Source organism: Podarcis cretensis (assembly GCF_951804945.1).
Source record: "Podarcis cretensis genome assembly, chromosome: 13".
NCBI lineage: Eukaryota > Metazoa > Chordata > Lepidosauria > Squamata > Lacertidae > Podarcis > Podarcis cretensis.
In genome coordinates this window covers 50,989,715-51,008,416 of record NC_137182.1, presented here as the reverse complement: position 1 = coordinate 51,008,416, position 18,702 = coordinate 50,989,715, and the positions used below count along the sequence as shown (strand labels likewise).

Here is an 18,702-nt window from a genome sequence, read left to right as displayed (position 1 = left end):
TGGAGTCCCCAAATATATTTAATTATTTGCTTCATTATGTCCTGGGATTATTTTGCTAGTGTTATAACCAAAATCTGCCCTTTTTCCCTTATGGAGGTATCCAAGGGCCCGTCTAGAGTCCTTTGGTGGGTTCCCTATCGGAAGGAGAAAATAACAGAGGCCAACCAGAGAATATTGAGAAGCAAAGCAGCTAGTAAGCCTGATCTTTATTGAACTGTTGCAACAGGCTGCTCCCTTCACACGCAGGAAAGGAGGACCCAAAACCAAGGTGTGCCTGCCCTTATTTTAAATTTTAAATTCCCTGCCCTGGAGCTCCAGACCACCCCTCCATACATCATACATCCATCGCAGAAGGGGTGTAACCCAAGACCACCCCCCACAAACATCATCCCTACATCACAGAAAAGGCGGTCTACAACAGAAATTTGAGTGTTGTTGCTTTTCCTGTCTGCCAGGTTATCTGATAATGCCTTATCTGATTGCCTTTCCTGGTAGTCTGGCCATTCTTTTGAAAAGGTGATTACTAAATTCCTGTAAGATGGAAGGTTTTTTCACCTCCTCCCTCCTTGCAGAGAAACATTTGGTCAGCTTGGGAGTCAAAATGGTTTCAGGGCTGTCTTCCTGCACTGCTCCAGACATGTGGTTTATATATTTATGTACGTGTTTGCTTGGTACATTTATGAACATTTATTATATATATATAAGACCTTAATTTTTATTTTTATTTTAGATTTCTTATTTAATTAAATTTCATTAAATACAAAAAAGAAAATATCAAATAAGGAAAGAAATAAAGAAACAAATCTCATACATATACACGTGAACATAATTATTTATACATCTGTAAAGCAATATTCGAAAAGAAGAGGAAAAAGGAGAATAAAAGAAAGAAAAGTTAAAAATAGAAATTTAGAAAATAGAAAAGTGTTCACCATAAACAGCAATTTCAGATCTATACTTGCATACAATTTTATATTTCCATCTTGCAAAATACCAGTCTTAATTAAAATGTTTTAAAAGACTTCCACCTTTTACGCCACACGTCTTTTATACTTATTACACCAGGGGATTTTTTTTAAAGTGGGGGTGCCGCGATGCTGAGCTACGTGGCTGCGAGGGCGCCGTCGACCCTGCAAAGTTCTCTCTTGCGAAATGTTCGCATTCCTTGGGCAGCTGGGTTTCGTCCTTCCCGGGGCTATTTCTGTGCAGCGCGAGGAAAGGCGACCCTGTGGATGCGCGGGGGGCGGGGGAGGGAAAGGGAAAGGGAAAGGGGGCGGCCGCGCGGGCGGAACGTGTGAATGCGAAAGCGAAAGTGAAGGTGCGGAGCCGAGCTGCTTGCAGGAAGGGGCGATCGGCGAGGCTGTTTTCCGCTGCTTCTGTTCGGATTCTTTCCCTCCCTGCCTGAACAAGACCCCCCCAACAACGCCACGATGGCCAAATCCTGCACCATCCAAGTCAGCAAGGAGTCCCGTGAAAAGGTGCGGAGTTGGGGGGGGGGGAAACTGGGTATAAATCGGGGTGAAGTCTGGCAGGGGGTCAAATGGAAGGTGCTCTCTAAAAATAGGGTGCGGGGACTAAGGTTATTGCCCGGATCTGGTGGCTTCTGAGAAACGAGAGTGCCTCTGAGCATGTGCTGAGAGTTAGTTATAACTAAGCAGCCCGTTCCTCCCATCACCATTGCTCGTTTTCAGGCACAGACCAACCGGGGGGGCCGGCCTTCAATTCCTACAAATGCATTTATTTGCATCGTTTCTATGCCACCCTTTTCTCCCAGGAGCTCAAGGTGGGCTTTGTGGTTCTTCTTCCCCTCCTCGTTTAACCCCCCCACAACAACCCTGCAATGTAGGTAGGTTAGGCTGAGCGAGGCAGTGACTGGCCCAACTCCATTGGCTGAGCCGGGATTCGAACCCAGCTCTGACAGGTTCTCGTTGGACACTTAACCACTAGGCCACACTCCCTCTCTCTTATCCCAGATTTGGAGAGGCCCTCTGCTTACTGCTGGGCGGAAAGGCATTCTGCACATGTTTGGGGGCGTCTTCAGGTATATTTTCCACCTGAGGGCAAAAAGCAGGCTCTGAAAGGGGGGAGACTAGGTCAGGAAGGTGTTTTCCCACCCCAGAATGGTCTGCGGGGTTTTACTCCTAGGAAAACAAGACATAGGACTGCATTCCCGTTGACGTTGGTGGGGTTAGCTTTCAAATCAGGCTGAGGACCGCAAGCTTATTTCCATTATTTTCAGCTTATGAGTCAGTTATAATTTATAGCTATGTTGTCAGAGACTTGATAGCTGAGTTGGTAGAGCACGAGATTTATAATCACAGGGTTGTAGGTCCGAGACACACATTGGACAAAAGATTCACACATTTCAGACCCATGGGAGTCCCTTGCAAATATATAATTCTGTGTGCCTCCTGGGAGCTAGAGGAATCCAGTAATAGGAGAGGAATCTATTTGTTGCAAGGGTGGGTGTAACTCTACTTGCACCATAATAATAATAATAATAATAATAAATTTATTATTTATATCCCGCCCATCTGGCTGGGTTTCCCCAGCCACTCTGGGCGGCTTCCAACAAAATATTAAAATACAGTGGTCTGTTAAACATTAAAAGCTTCCCTAAACAGGGCTGCCTTCAGATATCTTCTAAAAGTCTGGTGGTTGTTTTTCTCTTTGACATCTGGTGGGCGGTGTCCCTGTCCTTTGTATTTTATTTCAGTTTCAACCCCTGCTACAGAAATCCCCTGTTTATTCTTAGAGGGACGTTTCTGCACTTCTGCTAATTATTTACCTCAGGCATGGCTAAGGGTGGCTTTCAGACTCGAGGGCCAGATTCCAAAATGTTCAGGGGCCACATGGCGAAAATGGGTCTGGCCACGCATACACACGCCCTCTCACATAATAATAGTAATAGTAATTATTTTTATTTTTGTTTTGTTTTATTTATACCCCGCCTATCTGGCTAGGTTTCCATGCACAAAGGCAAACAGTCCCTTTGATGATCTGTGCAGAGGGAATCTAGTTTGGAAAATCTGCCGCGTCTGCTTTTAATTCTGCCCCCCCCTTTTTGTTGATGCCCAAATCTTGGATCTTGGGGAACAGCAGAAAAGCGAACCCACTTGGTGGCGGATCAGAGAGGGTTAGCCACACCTGATTTACATAAATTGCTATTTTATTTGGGCTATGTATACACCATACAATGAAATCATATTAATACACTCCGCTCCTCAAGAATCCTGGGAAATGAAGTTTGTTCGGGGTGCTGGGAATTATAGCTCAGTGGGTGGTGTTTTGAACTATAGTTCCCAAGTTTCTCGGAGGCACAGTATATGGTTTAAATGAATCTGTGTGGTTTTTTTAAAAGCCTGCACAAAACATGTTGAAGTCAATATTAAAACATATTTGGACATATCTGTATAGATGGGGGTCTATGCACTGCTTTGTGGAATTTTTCTGGCAGGATTCCTAAAATATGGACTTTTTTTATCCAGGGAAACATTGCTATTCCAGAGAACTTGTGTATTATATGCTGCTGTTCCGTAATGTTTGTGCTGAGCCCCAGAAGCGGCTGCATTTCACAATCTCTCTTTCTCTCCCTTAGATGGCTGTTTTCAGAGCGTCCCTTTTGCAAGAGGTAAGCCTCTTTCGCTTTATAATCCCCCCCCCCAATCTCTCCAAATACCCCTCTCCCAAAAGGTAATTTGTTTCTTTTAATCCCCCTGCCCCTGCTCATCTTGCAGGGCGAAGAATTTCTGTGCTCGTTTTTGCCCAGGAAAATTCTGCAATTGGATCAGTTCCTCAAGGTAAGAGAAAATCAACAGCACCCCTCAGGATGGCCAGATCCTTTTTCGGAGACGAATTTATATAACCCCCCCTTCTCTCTCCCTTTATCTTTTTTTAAAAAAATTTTAAAAATTGATTTTAACATACAAATTATAAAATGTACCACAAAACTTATCACTTATACAATCTTTTTAGACTTCCATCAGCACCTCTGATGATCCACCGTTTTAACCACTTCTTATGCATTTCTTAACTTTATATTGCCTTTACATCTCTTAACAAAACATCCTTTCCCTTCTCCATTTTTGCAATACTTCCAATAATACTCCTCACAAAACTTCTTGCAAACCTACAAAAGTCGTCTGATCTTCACAAATACTTTTCAAATAGTCCGTAAATTTACTCCAATCTTCCGTGAATTTCTGGTCCTGCCGGTTTTGAATCCTTCCTGTTAGTTTATCTAATTCTGCATAGTCCATTAACTTCATCCTCCATTCTTCAATCGTCGGTAATTCTTCTTGCTTCCATTTTTGGGCCAGTGATATTCTTACTGCTGTTACTGCATATAAAAAGAGCTTATATTCCTTTCTATTTATATCACTCCCAACAATGCCCAGTAAAAATGCTTCTGGTTTCTTTATAAATGTATATTTCAACATTTTTTTCATCTCATTATATATCATCTCCCAGAAGCATTTCACCTTTTTACATTCCCACCACATGTGATAAAATGTTCCCTCTTTTTCTTTACATTTCCAACATCTATTACTGACTTTATACATTTTCGCTAACTTCTCTCTTTATCTCTTTTAAAAAAATATTTTTATTACCTTGCAATAATAAACTTTCACCCATGCTCTTATGTACAAACAACCATTTTCCCACATCGATCCCTGTCCCCTTATTTATTTTCTTGCTTGGACTTTTTTTTCCTGTTTTCCTTTCTTTCTCTAAAACCAATTCCTTGCTTCCTATTCCCCTGGGAGAACTACAAGTCCCAGAGTTCCTTGGGGAGAGGGATCAATTGTTAAACCCCTCTGCAAATTCCAGCTCTGGGTCTCCTAACGATTCTCAGCAGCGCCCTTAATAAACTACAGCTCCCGTAATTTCTCTGGGGGTGAAACGACTCTGGGGTGAAACCAGACGCTGCTTCAGATCTGTAGTGTAGATTAGGCCCCAGTGAGCAGTTATGGGGCCTTCCCAAGTCCTAGTCCGGTGCTCCAACCACTGCCTTTACATAGCTGCCCTTTAACCATTGTTCTCTTTTCAGGAAGGGGCGCTGAACGTTAAAGATTTGACCACCCTCCGTGCCCCACTGGACATCCCCATTCCAGACCCCCCACCCAAAGATGATGAGGTGAGTTGTTTGAGGGGTCTTCTTCTCTACCCCCCCCCCCAAGAAAACCCAAGATGCACCTGCATGGATAAGGATCAGGGCCGGATTTAGGTTTGACAATGCCCTCAGCTACTGAAGGCAATGGGGCCCTTTATATTTCCAGCTGTCCTTTGTCAACAACAAATTATCACTGTTTTGGGGTGGCGCTGTGGGTTAAAGCCTCAGCGCCTAGGACTTGCCGATCGAAAGGTCGGCGGTTCGAATCCCTGTGGCGGGGTGCGCTCCCGCTGCTCGGTCCCAGCGCCTGCCAACCTAGCAGTTCGAAAGCACCTCCAGGTGCAAGTAGATAAATAGGGACCACTTACCAGCGGGAAGGTAAACGGCGTTTCCGTGTGCGGCTCTGGCTCACCAGAGCAGCGATGTCACGCTGGCCACGTGACCCGGAAGTGTCTCCGGACAGCGCTGGCCCCTGGCCTCTTAAGTGAGATGGGCGCACAACCCCAGAGTCTGTCAAGACTGGCCCGTACGGGCAGGGGTACCTTTACCTTTACCTTTATATGCCATATGGTCATTTATGGACCTAATAGGTATCTAAAGCCATTTGCACATAATAGGAGCCTACACAACACAAAACACTATTGCTGTATGTAGGTTTTATTTTATTTGTTTTTTATCTCATATTTTGGAAATATACATCCAGGTGGTTTTTTTCCTTTAATTTTTTTGGGGGCCCCCAAGAGAGTGGGGCCCTAAGCTATAGCTTGTTAAGCGTATATGTAAATCCGGCACTGATTAAGGATGTAATAGCATTTGCTGGTGTTTGTTTTTGTCATACAGATGGAAACAGAAAAGGAGAAGGACAAGGAAGGTGAGAGAGGGGTCCTCAGTCGGAAGGAAGGGAAATAAGATTTTGGGATGAGCGCAAATAATATTTCATTGCATTTTGGAGACTGACTTTCACTTTCTGCCCCCTGTAGCTCCGAAATGCGGTTACCTGAAGGCCAACGAAGCAATCATTTCGCTTTTGGATCGCGTCAAACCCGAAGTCCGGGAGTTCAAAGAAAAATGCATACTGGTAAATATTTTGTTCCCCTTTTCCTTTTTTACGACATGCACAACGCAGAAAGCGCGGTCCTAGCAATGGGCAGAAATTAAAAAGTAAAATGCGAAACTCTAAAATTACGTTGGTTTGGGAAAGCTTGTAAAAAGACGAAATTTTTTAAAAACCTGCGGTTACCTGTGACTTAAGCAACAGAAAGCCCAGATCATCAAAGGAAGGGAAACGGTGAGGATAAAAATTGTCTTCAGATAGAATATCAGCGTTATTTGGTTGCCACGGGTAGTTCAAGATTTGCAAGGCTTGTCTTGGGGAAGATATGCGTAACAAAGGAAGGGCCAAATTGTATAAAAAGTACCTGGAGGCTCTAGTCTGTTAAAAATCTTAAATTACATGTGGTTTTTCTCAGAAGTGCATCTGGGCTAGCTGGCAAAAATGAGCCCTTCGCTCGATGTTCCCTCAGCTTCCTTTCTCCTCGTTCCCCTCAGGTGACAACCTGGATTCAATACATGATTCCCAAAATCGAGGACGGCAACGATTTTGGCGTAGCGGTTCAGGTAAGAGGAAGCGAAGCGCTCGGAGAATTCTCCTGGCGCCGATCCACACCCCGCCCCTTGCCACCCCAAAAGCACAACTCGTCTTGTTTCTTTCCTCTTGACAGGAGAAGGTTCTGGAACGGATCACAGCCCTGAAGACCAAGGCAGAGGCTTTCCAGACCACTCTTGCCAAGTAAGAGGAAAGGATGAGAGGGTAACCACAGGGTTAGCGCCATGACTTCCGCGTTAGCGCCATCGGCGAATGGCGGAGTTCCTCCGATCGGAGGAACGGGCTCCGTGGAAACTGGGTCTTCGCACCGCGGCGAAGGTGGGGACCTGCTAGAAATCCCAGGCGGAGAAGCCTGGGAACGTGGGGTTCGGCAGAGCACCAAGAGCGCCTCCCCCACTCACGGGGAAACCCCTTTTTGGGGGCTCCGGAGCGGAGTGGGGTGAGCAGCACGGTGCTGCGAACTGACTGCTACTTTCATGGAGGGAAGCCGCACAGCCATCGCCGGAGAGCGCTGACTTTTTCCTGGTGACAATTTGGATACCACAGGGTATTCTGGGTAATTTGTCCTCAGGACCGTTATGCGTATTCACACTTTGTTCTGGAGCACTTTTTGTTTCATTTCACTTCATTTAACTGGGTGACAGTCTAGCCGCAGATCAGGTAACACACATTCTGACCATCGGCATCATTCTTCATTCCAGGTATTTTTTAGAGCGTGGAGATGCCGTCGCAAAGGCTTCCAAGGATACCCATGTGGTGAGTAACAGAAAAACAGAAGTCCTTCCACTCTGACTTGGAGGGATCGGTTGAGGAGCGTCATAGAGTTAATAGAATTATAGAGTTGGAAGGGACGCTGAGGAGCAGTTAGTCCAACCCCTTGCAGTGGAGGAATATGCATCTGTCCCCTATACGGATTAAACCTGCAACATTGGCATTATCAGCACCATGCTCTAACCTGTTGGAATTTTTAAGGCAACCAAAACTCATTTCCTTGGGTCCAAGTACCGGGCCCCTTTTTTTAGCAGATTAACATGCAGCTTCCAAGCATGTAGGAGTCCCAAGTCTTGCATGGAGTGTAGAAATCAATTGCAGGAAGTGTTTTGGTACAACAGCATAGCTGTCAACTTTTCCCTTTTCTTGCAAGGAATCCTATTCAGAATAAGGGAATTTCCCTTAAAAAAAAAGGGAAACGTTGACAGCTATGTACAACAGGAGTCTTTACTGTCGCTCTTAAGCGTCACGGTTACAAACTCTACATGCATTTATCAGATCCTTGATGGAGGTTCAGCTTCATCTTAACGCTCTGGGCCTGACCCAAAAAGCTGCCAAACCAATATACAGTGGTGCCTCGCAAGACGAAATTAATACGTTCCGCGAGTCTCTTCGTCTTGCGGTTTTTTCGTCTTGCGAAGCACGGCTATTAGCGGCTTAGCGGCTTTAAGAAAAAGGAAACAAACTCGCAAGAACTCGCAAGACGTTTCGTCTTGCGAAGCAAGCCCATAGGGAAATTTGTCTTGCGGAATGACTCAAAAAATGGAAAACTCTTTCGTCTTGCGAGGTACCACTGTATATACATCTTCCCACTGTGATAGCAGAGTTGAGACTAAACATCTCTCTCTGTCCAGCCCGGAAGCAGCACATGTGTAGAAATCATTCTTCAGAATGGCCTTGTACCTGTTGTAAACAACTTAGCTTCTCGCAGCTTCAAATATTGTTGTTTCTGAGAATGAATGACTCTCACCCAACATAACCAGCTGAGCTCTTCAGGCTGAGTGATTTAAACCTTCCTTTAGGCTTTTTCAGAGGGACACGGGTGGCGCTGTGGGTTAATCCACAGAGTCTAGGACTTGCCGATCAGAAGGTTGGCGGCTTGAATCCCCGCGACGGGGTGAGCTCCTATTGCTGGGTCCCTGCTCCTGCCAACCTAGCAGTTCGATAGCACGCCAAAGTGCAAGTAGATAAATAGGTACCACTCTGGTGGGAAGGTAAATGACATTTCCGTGCGCTGCTCTGGTTTGCCAGAAGCGGCTTAGTCATGCTGGCCACATGACCCGGAAGCTGTATGCCGGCTCCCTTGGCCAATAAAGCAAGATGAGCGCCGCAACCCGAGTCGGCCACAACTGGACCTAATGGTCAGGGGTCCCTTTACCTTTACCTTAGGCTTTTTCGGCCTCAAAAGGGTTCAAGCTAAAAAACGCGGCAGCTAAAAAAGCCAATGCAATTCTGGGCTGCATCAATAGGAGTATTGCATCTAGATCAAGGGAAGTAATAGTGCCACTGTATTCTGCTCTGGTCAGACCTCACCTGGAGTACTGTGTCCAGTTCTGGGCACCACAGTTCAAGAAGGACACAGACAAACTGGAACGTGTCCAGAGGAGGGCAACCAAAGTGGTCAAAGGCCTGGAAACGATGCCTTATGAGGAACGGCTAAGAGAGCTGGGCATGTTTAGCTTGGAGAAGAGGAGGTTAAGGGGTGATATGATAGCCATGTTCAAATATATAAAAGGATGTCACATAGAGGAGGGAGAAAGGTTGTTTTCTGCTGCTCCAGAGAAGCGGACACGGAGCAATGGTTCCAAACTACAAGAAAAAAGATTCCACCTAAACATTAGGAAGAACTTCCTGACAGTAAGAGCTGTTCGACAGTGGAATTTGCTGCCCAGGAGTGTGGTGGAGTCTCCTTCTTTGGAGGTCTTTAAGCAGAGGCTTGACAACCATATGTCAGGAGTGCTCTGATGGTGTTTCCTGCTTGGCAGGGGGTTGGACTCGATGGCCCTTGTGGTCTCTTCCAACTCTATGATTCTATGATAAGCTCAAGAACTCGATCTTGGCCAGGAGAAACTTTTTAACGTCCTTGAAATGGTGTCCCTGGTTGTGATCTGACTGATCCCCTTGCAGATGGATTACCGGTGTCTCGTTCATGAGCGGGATGAGGCCGTGTACAGGGAGATCCAGACGATGCTGCTCGATATCCGTGGGTTCTATGTGAGTATGCTAGGAGGGAGGTGATGGGTTAGTACAGCACTTGAAAAAGAGAGGGAAATAGCGGAGCGCAACCGAGAAAAATCTCTTAGCGCTTACAAGTGTTTTGCCATCCGCTGCAGGCTGAGCTCTACCACATCTTGAGCAAAAACCTGGAGAAATTGACCAACCCCAAAGGTGAAGAGAAGCCATCCATGTACTGATTCTGGAATCTGTGACAACCACCTCTGCCAAGTTCTCCTATCTTTCTTTGGGTGTTTTGCTGTCATGGGAAACCAGAGCAATATAGGGGTAAAAAGAAAAAGATTTTTGGAGAGAGAGTAAAAGTGGATTCACAAATGTCTGTGGCTGAGTATGAACAATGCCTTAATATGTGGCCTTTTCTTTCTTACAAAAGTTCTGTGAAATGGAACATAATAAGAGCTGGAGAAATCCAAGTTTTTAATTGCTTGAATCTAGAACCACTGTGAACCCTCTCACTTTAGCACAGCCACCACCAAGCTGGTTTCCCTCCAGATCTTGTGAACTACAACTCCCATCACCCACTACAAACGTTCTGGCTGAGGCTGATGGGACTTGTAGTCCAAAACGACTGGAGAGACCAAGTTCTCGCTTTGTAATCAGATTAATTTAGCCTGCTGCAGCCTCTTTTAAGATCATCACACTCATCTAAGAAATCCATATAGCAGAGCCTTTAAACAATATTTTTCATTTTTGTGCTCTGAATTTCTGTGCCTGGTGGCTGTTTTCTGCTGTTTGAAAGCTTGTGATACTTTGGAAATGACTACTTTGTCTCATAATAATAATAAAAACATGCCTTGTTTAATTTTCTGTCTGTGTCTCTTTCTTTGGGACTTGGGAAATTAAAACCAGCTTTTCGCAGTTTGATCCTGGAACTGAATCAGAGGCAAACAGTAATTGAGTGGCCAATCCTTGATCTGATCTCCCAGTTTTATTTTATTCCCATTAAAGCAGCTACTGGGTGTTCCAGTTTTGATGGGATGTCTAAACCTTCCCCATAGGCTGTTGTTTTACCCCCAATCTGAACGCTCTCCCAGGTGCTAATAGCCCTGCTTTTAATAACCCATGTTTCCTGGCCCAAGATCACCTAGTAAGGTTCTTGGCTACTTGGGGATTTGAACCCAGGCGTTCCTGACACCACAACGCCACACTGGTTCCCTTTGCTGTTACACCTGAACATAATTGATCAGTAATAATAATAATAATAATAATATTTTATTTATATCCCGCCCTCCCCAGCCGAAGCCGGGCTCAGAGCGGCTAACAAACAGTAAAATGATACAACATTCTAAAATCAGTTCATTATAAAATTAGTTCAAATCAGATTAATGGCAAATATTGAGCTAGAGTTCTGTGAGGATTGCCAAAGGAGGGGGTCAGGCTGTGCCCTGGCCAAAGGCCAGGTGGAACAGCTCTGTCTTGCAGGCCCTGCGGAAAGATGTCAAGTCCCGCAGGGCCCTAGTCTCTTGGGACAGAGCGTTCCACTAGATCGGAGCCACAGCCGAAAATGCCCTGGTTGAGGCCAGCCTAACCTCTCTGTGGCCCGGGACCTCCAAAATGTTTTTGTTTTTGTTTGAAGACCGTAAGGTCCTCCGTGGGACATACCAGGAGAGGCGGTCCCGCAGGTACGAGGGTCCTAGGCCGTATAGGGTTTTAAAGGTTAAAACCAGCACCTTAAACCTGATCCTGTACTCCACCAGGAGCCAGTGCAGCTGGTATAGTACCGGGTGAATGTGATCTCGCAGCGAAGACCCCGTAAGGAGTCTCGCCGCGGCATTCTGCACCCGCTGGAGTTTCTGGGTCAGTCTCCAGGGCAGCCCCACGTAGAGCGAGTTACAATAATCCAGTCTGGAGGTGACCGTCGCGTGGATCACAGTGGCTAGGTCAGGGCGAGAGAGGTAAGGAGCCAACTGCTTAGCTTGGCGGAGATGAAAAAATGCCGCCTTTGTTATAGCTGCAATCTGCGCCTCCATGGAAAGGGAGGTGCCAAACTCAACGGACGGTGCTGGCACTATTTGCACCCCCACAAGAGATGGGAGTCCCCCCCCCCCAATCCCATATCGTCCTGATCCAGCCAAAGGACCTCTGTCTTCGAAGGATTTAACTTTAACCAGCTCCCACGTAACCAGTATTTGTCTAGGAGCTGCTAGAAACTCAACAGGTGCAGCTTTTCCTAGTTTGGTGGTCCTGATGGGAAAGCTGCATCTGTTGAGTTTCTGACTGTGTACTATTAAAGGCATAGGCTGTCTATAGGGATGGGGGGAGAGGCAGCTTTGTATGTGACCCCCTATAATATATTTTAGGCTTATGAGAGAATACTACTTTATGTCTAACTTCCGGGTTTGGGGAGTGCAGGAGCCACTCTAGCATATTATTTTATGATCCTGGGAAAGCGAGCTCAATGACGCCGGAAAAAGTCTAGAGAGGCACAAGCCGAGCTTCCGGTAAACGCTGAAAGCCGCCATTGGGCATACAGTCATTCTCTATGGGCGAGGAGCGGCGACGCTCTAGAAACCGTGCTAACTCTGTGGTTGGCAGCCCCTCTGCATTGGAAATCACGGGAGAGGGCGGAACCATAGAGGCGCGAGTTGCCGAAAGGCGGGAGAGGCCTAGTTCGACACGAGACCGGAAGCGCCACAGGCTGCTGTGGGGGAAGGAAGCCGGCTGATTTCACAAGGCGCCGAGTGGGAGGAGTTTAATTGAGTAGTGTGGCTCCCCCCCTCCCTCAATTCAGGAAAAGGCCTGGCCAATGGGAACGCACTCGCCGGAGGGCGGCGACCAATCGGAAGCGTAGAAGTGGACGTAGGCGAAGAGCGCGCGGTGATTGGTCGCGGGCGCGCCAATGGGGGAGCTTGGAATGGATGGGGTGTTGTAGGAGGGGGTCTTTGAGCAGCAACCGCCTGGGCAGGCATGGAAAGGTGGGTGAAGAGGGGCTGGCGGGGCTGGTGGGGGGCGCAGGGGGGGGCGCCCTCCCAGGGGTCGCCTTCCTCCCCACACTTCATTCCTCCGAGCCCCCTTGCAGCCTGAGGGGCAGCCCTGGGGAAGTGGGGCTCAGGGCTGGAAGGAAGCTGCGCAGGGGCTGAGGGCACTCGGAGAAGGGGGCCTGGGGGTTATGGGGCTGCTGAGGGGAGCAGGGCAGGGTCAGGCCCCGGGCCCCCGGAGACACAGCTTAGGAGGCTGGGGCAGAGGGAGCAGTGGGGACGGAGGACACAGGCTCAGTGATCATCATTATTCCCATTATTGCATCTATACACCACTTTTATGGGACGCGGGTGGCGCTGTGGGTTAAACCACAGAGCCTAGGGCTTGCCGATCAGAAGGTCGGCGGTTCGAATCCCCGCGACAGGGTGAGCTCCCGTTGCTCGGTCCCTGCTCCTGCCAACCTAGCAGTTCGAAAGCACGCCAGCACAAGTAGATAAATAGGTACCACTCTGGCGGGAAGGTAAACGGCGTTTCCGTGTGCTGCTCTGGTTCGCCAGAAGCGGCTTAGTCATGCTGGCCACATGACCCAGAAGCTGTCTGTGGACAAACGCCGGTTCCCTCGGGTAATAAAGCGAGATGAGCGCCCCAACCCCAGAGTCGGCCATGACTGGACTTAATGGTCAGGGGTCTCTTTACCTTTTACCCCACTTTTACTCCAAGGGGCTCAAGGTGGCGGATATGATTCTTCTCTCCCCCACCCCCCATTTAATCCCCACAACAGCCCTGCGTGGCAGGCTAGGCTGAGAGGCAAGGACCAGTCTCCAGGCGAGTTTCATAGCTGAGTTTCTAGGTCAGAGCTTTCCAAACTTTGCATGTTTTAGACGCGCATCATTTCGCGAAACAGCGATTCAGTTTTACCAGCAAACCAGAGGTTCAACTAACCCCTTTCCAGCCCCGGGAGAAGCACAATGTGTAGGTGTGTTGTGTTTGCGCAACTACACACTGCAGCTGACATGCTGGAGTGTCGCAACACGCAGTTTGGAAAGCTCTGCTCTAGGCCTCGGTCTGACACTCTCAAGCTTGGGTTGGACTACAACTCCCATCGTCCTTGGCTAGCAGGACCAGTGCTCAGGGACGATGAGAGTTGTAGTAGTACAATAGCAGCGGCGGTTCTCACTTGCATCAGGATGCCTTTGTCAGAGATTTCGGGGGGGGGCACAGGTGGAGAGACTCTGTGGCCCCCAGGTGTTTCTGAGGCTCTATATCAACTGAAGCCAGCACAGCCAATTATCAGGTCTCTCTTCACCAGGGTGACATCATTTTGTGACAGAGGGAACTTGCCCACCCCAGCTTCCCGCTTTTCCTCTAGCACTTGTGTGTGTGACATGTCGCATTTGCCAGAACTTCCACTAGGCTTTTCTGAAAGGTACAGGCCCCTGCCCTCTGCGTGGAAGAAATATTGGGGTTTGGGAGGGCATCGGGGTGTGTGGATGGGAGATGATTGGGCAGGGGCAGGATCTGAATGTTGCGGGTAGCAGGGAGCTGAGGGAAGGGCAGATGAGATCCTCAGATATTGTGGGAGAAGGCAATGAATGGAGAAAAAGATGGGGTTAACCAGTATCTGGGATAACGGTGTATTAGGGAGCACCTGAGTTTCAGGATGCGGAACTGACTGCTCCTTTGTTTGGCAGGATGGGTGAAGTGGAGATCTCTGCCCGGGCGTATGTCAAGATGTGTCTCCATGCTGCCCGCTACCCCCACGCTGCTGTGAACGGACTGCTTTTGGCTCAGAGGCGCCAGGCAACAGCCGGCCAGCCAGAATGCCTCTGTATTACAGACTGCATCCCCCTCTTCCATAGCCACCTGTCACTCACCGTCATGCTGGAGGTGGCTCTCAACCAGGTATGCCCTTGGAGGGATGCAGATAGCAGAAGGGGGACCAGCAGGCCACTTTAACCAAGGAATGAACCAACCGGGCAACCCAGGGGTCGGGAACCTCTGTTTGTCCAGATTTTCTGGGCTACAACTCCCTGCATTCCTGATCAGAAGCCATGCTGGCTGGGACTGGCGGGTGTTGAACCTAGCAACACTAGAAGGCCATAGGTCTCTCCCTCCCCCCAGTGTAACCTCACACTAAATATCTCCCCCCCTCAAAAAAAAAAAATCCATCATTAACTGGTGGGTATGATGTAAGGAGGGATGCGGGTGGTGCTGTGGGTTAAACCACAGAGCCTAGGACTTGCCGGTCAGAAGGTTGGCGGTTCGAATCCTCGCAACGGGGTGAGCTCCTGTTGCTCGGTCCCTGCTCCTGCCAACCTAGCAGTTCGAAAACACGTCAAAGTGCAAGTAGATAAATAGGTACCACTCCGGCGGGAAGGCAAACGACATTTCCATGCACTGCTCTGGTTTGCCAGAAGCGGCTTAGTCATGCTGGCCACATGACCCGGAAGCTGTAGGCCGGCTCCCTCGGCCAGTAAAGCGAGATGAGCGCCGCAACCCCAGAGTTGGCCACGACTGGACCTAATGGTCAGGGGTCCCTTTAACTTTACCTTATGATGTAAGGTCATAGAACTGGCTTCTTTTTTCTTTCCATATTGCTTTTCAGGACAATTTTTTAAAAAAGCGATTGCATCTCAGCTATGCAATGAGGACTAGTCCTAGCTCAGATGAAAAAAGAGAGAATCAAAGAGGGTTGCAAGAGACAAAAGCAACTGTTTATTCTTAGAAGCAAAAGGTGTCTTGCACTTATAGGAGACGCAATCCCCTTTTCCCCCCAGGTCCCAATTTATACCTTTCTAGAATGGTGCAATATGCACAATGCTTAAATGGGATGTTAGCTAATTAAAAGCAAAGTACCTGAGTGCTACTCATTCTTGAAACAGATCCACTGAAATGAAAAGACGCAGTTACCTTAGGTCCATTAATTGTGCTAGGTGGACCCCAATGGTTTGAACAGCTTCCCGCGTTCCTATGAATTTATATGTCTTTTGCAGGTTGACATCTGGAGTTCGGAGCTGAATTTGCTCCTTGCTGGCTATTACCAAGCCAACTCTGGGCTGGACGACAAGAGGTAAATCTGGGGAACAGAGTTTGGTTTATTAGTTATTAATTAATTATACCCCACCCATCTGGCCGGGCCTCCCCAGCCACTCTGGGCGGCTCCCAACACGATAAAACATCAAACATTATAAACATTATAAACAGAGCTGTCTTCTAAAAGTCAGATAGTTTTCTATTTCCTTGACATCTGATGGGAGGGCGTTCCAAAGGGCATGGTTCCTTGTAACCTCACTTCTCACAGGGAGGGAACTGCCAGAAGGCCCTCGGAGCTGGACCTCAGCGTCCAGGCTGAATATGGGGATGGAGACGCTCCTTCAAGTATACAGGACTGAGGCCGTTTAGGGCTTTCAAGGTCAGCACCAACACTTTGAATTGTGCTCAGAAACGTACTGGTTAAGAGGCATCTCTCCCCCTGTAACCTGTTCTCTCCCTCTTTTCTGTGTTCCCCCGAAGCGCTTCTTTCCTTGCACAAAAGACTGTTGGACGCATTGCTGAACTATATGAGGGCGCCGTTCTTATCATGGTGAGAGCTGGGATCGGGGCCAACTGGGTGTCCCCGTTCTGCCCCACCCCCCACCCCCGGCCACCAGATGCCGCTGTGCAAAGTTTCTAGACTTTCTCGCCTGTATCCAGCACTCCTTCCACATCCTGCCTCTTACCACCTAGCTTTACTTAAAGACAAGGCAAGGATGTCTCTCCCCAGAACTACATAAACCTGATTGCTTTTGCCATCTGCTTACTCCCCCCAGTTGGATAACCGCAAGTTCACGATAAACCCCCGGGTCCCTCCGGTGATCGTTCTGGAGCAGAAGGATCGGCAATGGATCCCCAAAGACAAGAACCTGTGAGTTTAACCGCTGTCTGTAATTTCTCTTCTTTGCAAAAAACCTCACCACCATTACAGTTTGCATTTGCCCTCCCAAAACAAGCTGGTTGCTATTACAGTGGTACCTCGCAAGACAAAAGAGTTTTCCGTTTTTTGAGTCGTTCCGCAAGACGAATTTCCCTATGGGCTTTTCTTGCGAGTTTGTTTCCTTTTTCTTAAAGCCGCTAAGCCGTTAATAGCCGCTAAGCCACTAATAGCCGCTAAGCCGTCAATAGCCGCTAAGCCGTCAATAGCCGCTAAGCCGTTAACAGCTGCTTAGCCGCTAATAGCCGCTAAGCCGTTAATAGCCGCTAAGCCGTTAATAGCCACTAAGCTGCTAAGCCGTTAATAGCCGCTAAGCCACTAATAGCCGCTAAGCCGTTAATAGCCGTTAATAGCCGCTAAGCTGCTAAGCCGTCAATAGCCGCTAAGCCGTCAATAGCCGCTAAGCCGCTAATAGCCGCTAAGCCGTTAATAGACGCTAAGCTGCTAAGCCGTTAATAGCCGCTAAGCCGCTAAGCCGTTAGTAGCCGCTAAGCCGCTAATAGCCGCTAAGCCGCTAATAGCCGCTAAGCCGTTAATAGCCGCTAAGCCGTTAATAGCCGCTAAGCCGCTAAGCCGTTAATAGCCGCTAAGCCGTTAATAGCCACTAAGCCGTTAATAGCCGCTAAGCCGTTAATAGCTGCTAAGCCGTTAATAGCCGCTAAGCCGCTAACAGCTGCTTAGCTGCTAATAGCCGCTAAGCCGTTAATAGCCGCTAAGCCGTCAATAGCCGCTAAGCCGCTAATAGCCGCTAAGCCGTTAGTAGCCGCTAAGCTGCTAAGCCGTTAGTAGCCGCTAAGCTGCTAAGCCGTTAATAGCCACTAAGCCGTCAATAGCCGTCAATAGCCGCTAAGCCACTAATAGCCGCTAAGCCGTTAATAGCCGTTAATAGCCGCTAAGCCGTCAATAGCCGCTAAGCCGCTAATAGCCGCTAAGCTGTTAATAGCCGCTAAGCTGCTAAGCCGTTAATAGCCGCTAAGCCGCTAATAGCCGCTAAGCCGTTAGTAGCCGCTAAGCCGCTAATAGCCGCTAAGCCGCTAATAGCCACTAAGCCGTCAATAGCCGCTAAGCCGTCAATAGCCGCTAAGCCGTCAATAGCCACTAATAGCCGCTAAGCCGTTAGTAGCCGCTAAGCTGCTAAGCCGTTAATAGCCACTAAGCCGTCAATAGCCGCTAATAGCTGCTAAGCCGTTAATAGCCGCTAAGCTGTTAATAGCCGCTAAGCCGTTAATGAGCCGCTAAGCTGCTAATAGCCGCTAAGCCGTCAATAGCCGCTAAGCCGTTAACAGCCGCTTAGCCGCTAATAGCCGCTAAGCCGTTAATAGCCGCTAAGCCATTAATAGCCGCTAATAGCCGTGCTTCGCAAGACGAAAAAACCGCAAGACTCGCGGAACGGATTAATTTTGTCTTGCGAGGCCCCACTGTATTTGGGAATGAGCTTGCAGGGACAGCAACATGCCCAAGTCCAGAGGAGGAATTGTTGGCAGAGGTGGGGCAGGATCTCCCCGACTCTGTCTGTGCAAAGACACTGGCTCTCCTCAGCTCTTTACCCAAAGCGTCAGTGAGAGAGAGTTGTCTGTACTGAGCCCTACAGATTTTTAATGCCCTTCTTCTGCTGGTTTCTAGGGTCATGTGGAGCGACTGGGAATCCTCTCGTCACATCTGCAAGACCCTCCTAGAAGACAAAGCTTACTCCCAATTGGTGGATTTTGATGCCCACCTGGATGACATCAGAGAGGACTGGACCAATCAGCAGCTGAACACAAAAATTGCCCAGATGGTATCAGTGGCCAATGGCAATGCGTGAAGGAATCGTAGCTCATCCGCAGCAGTTAAGAGAAGGGCCCTCGGATGATCAGAGTCTAATCTCAGACTGTTTCCGAGACGGCTGTAAAGAAACTGGATTTGCAGCTGGTGGGATTTTTGAAATTCCTGCAGAAAAGGACCTGGCCAAAACTAATCACGGTTGTGCAAAAAAAAAAAGGGGGGGGAGGACTCAAACCTTTTTTCTTTTTTGTCCAATTGATAATTTTGGAAACATGTTGCTTCTAGATACAGACCTGGATTTATTCCACCCGCCCTTGAGAAATC

The 18,702-nt window shown here is 48.1% G+C and overlaps 2 protein-coding genes and 1 long non-coding RNA gene across 3 annotated transcripts in view; all 3 read left to right on the top strand.

Moving 5' to 3' along the window:
• Window positions 1–18,702, top strand: part of LOC307202364 — a 237,422-nt gene that overhangs the window by 95,666 nt on the left and 123,054 nt on the right. The window lies entirely within an intron of this gene.
• On the top strand, window positions 1,274–10,527 carry PSME2 (proteasome activator subunit 2). The gene is made up of 11 exons (XM_079952161.1): window positions 1,274–1,478; window positions 3,599–3,631; window positions 3,738–3,800; window positions 5,051–5,137; window positions 5,954–5,984; window positions 6,094–6,191; window positions 6,662–6,730; window positions 6,835–6,902; window positions 7,421–7,475; window positions 9,618–9,704; window positions 9,824–10,527. The coding sequence occupies exons 1-11, from the start codon at window positions 1,431–1,433 to the stop codon at window positions 9,902–9,904; spliced, it is 720 nt and encodes a 239-aa protein (XP_079808287.1). The 5' UTR covers window positions 1,274–1,430; the 3' UTR covers window positions 9,905–10,527.
• Window positions 12,510–18,695, top strand: EMC9 (ER membrane protein complex subunit 9). Its single transcript, XM_079952187.1, has 6 exons — window positions 12,510–12,640; window positions 14,336–14,546; window positions 15,638–15,714; window positions 16,158–16,227; window positions 16,454–16,548; window positions 18,238–18,695. The coding sequence occupies exons 1-6, from the start codon at window positions 12,633–12,635 to the stop codon at window positions 18,416–18,418; spliced, it is 642 nt and encodes a 213-aa protein (XP_079808313.1). The 5' UTR covers window positions 12,510–12,632; the 3' UTR covers window positions 18,419–18,695.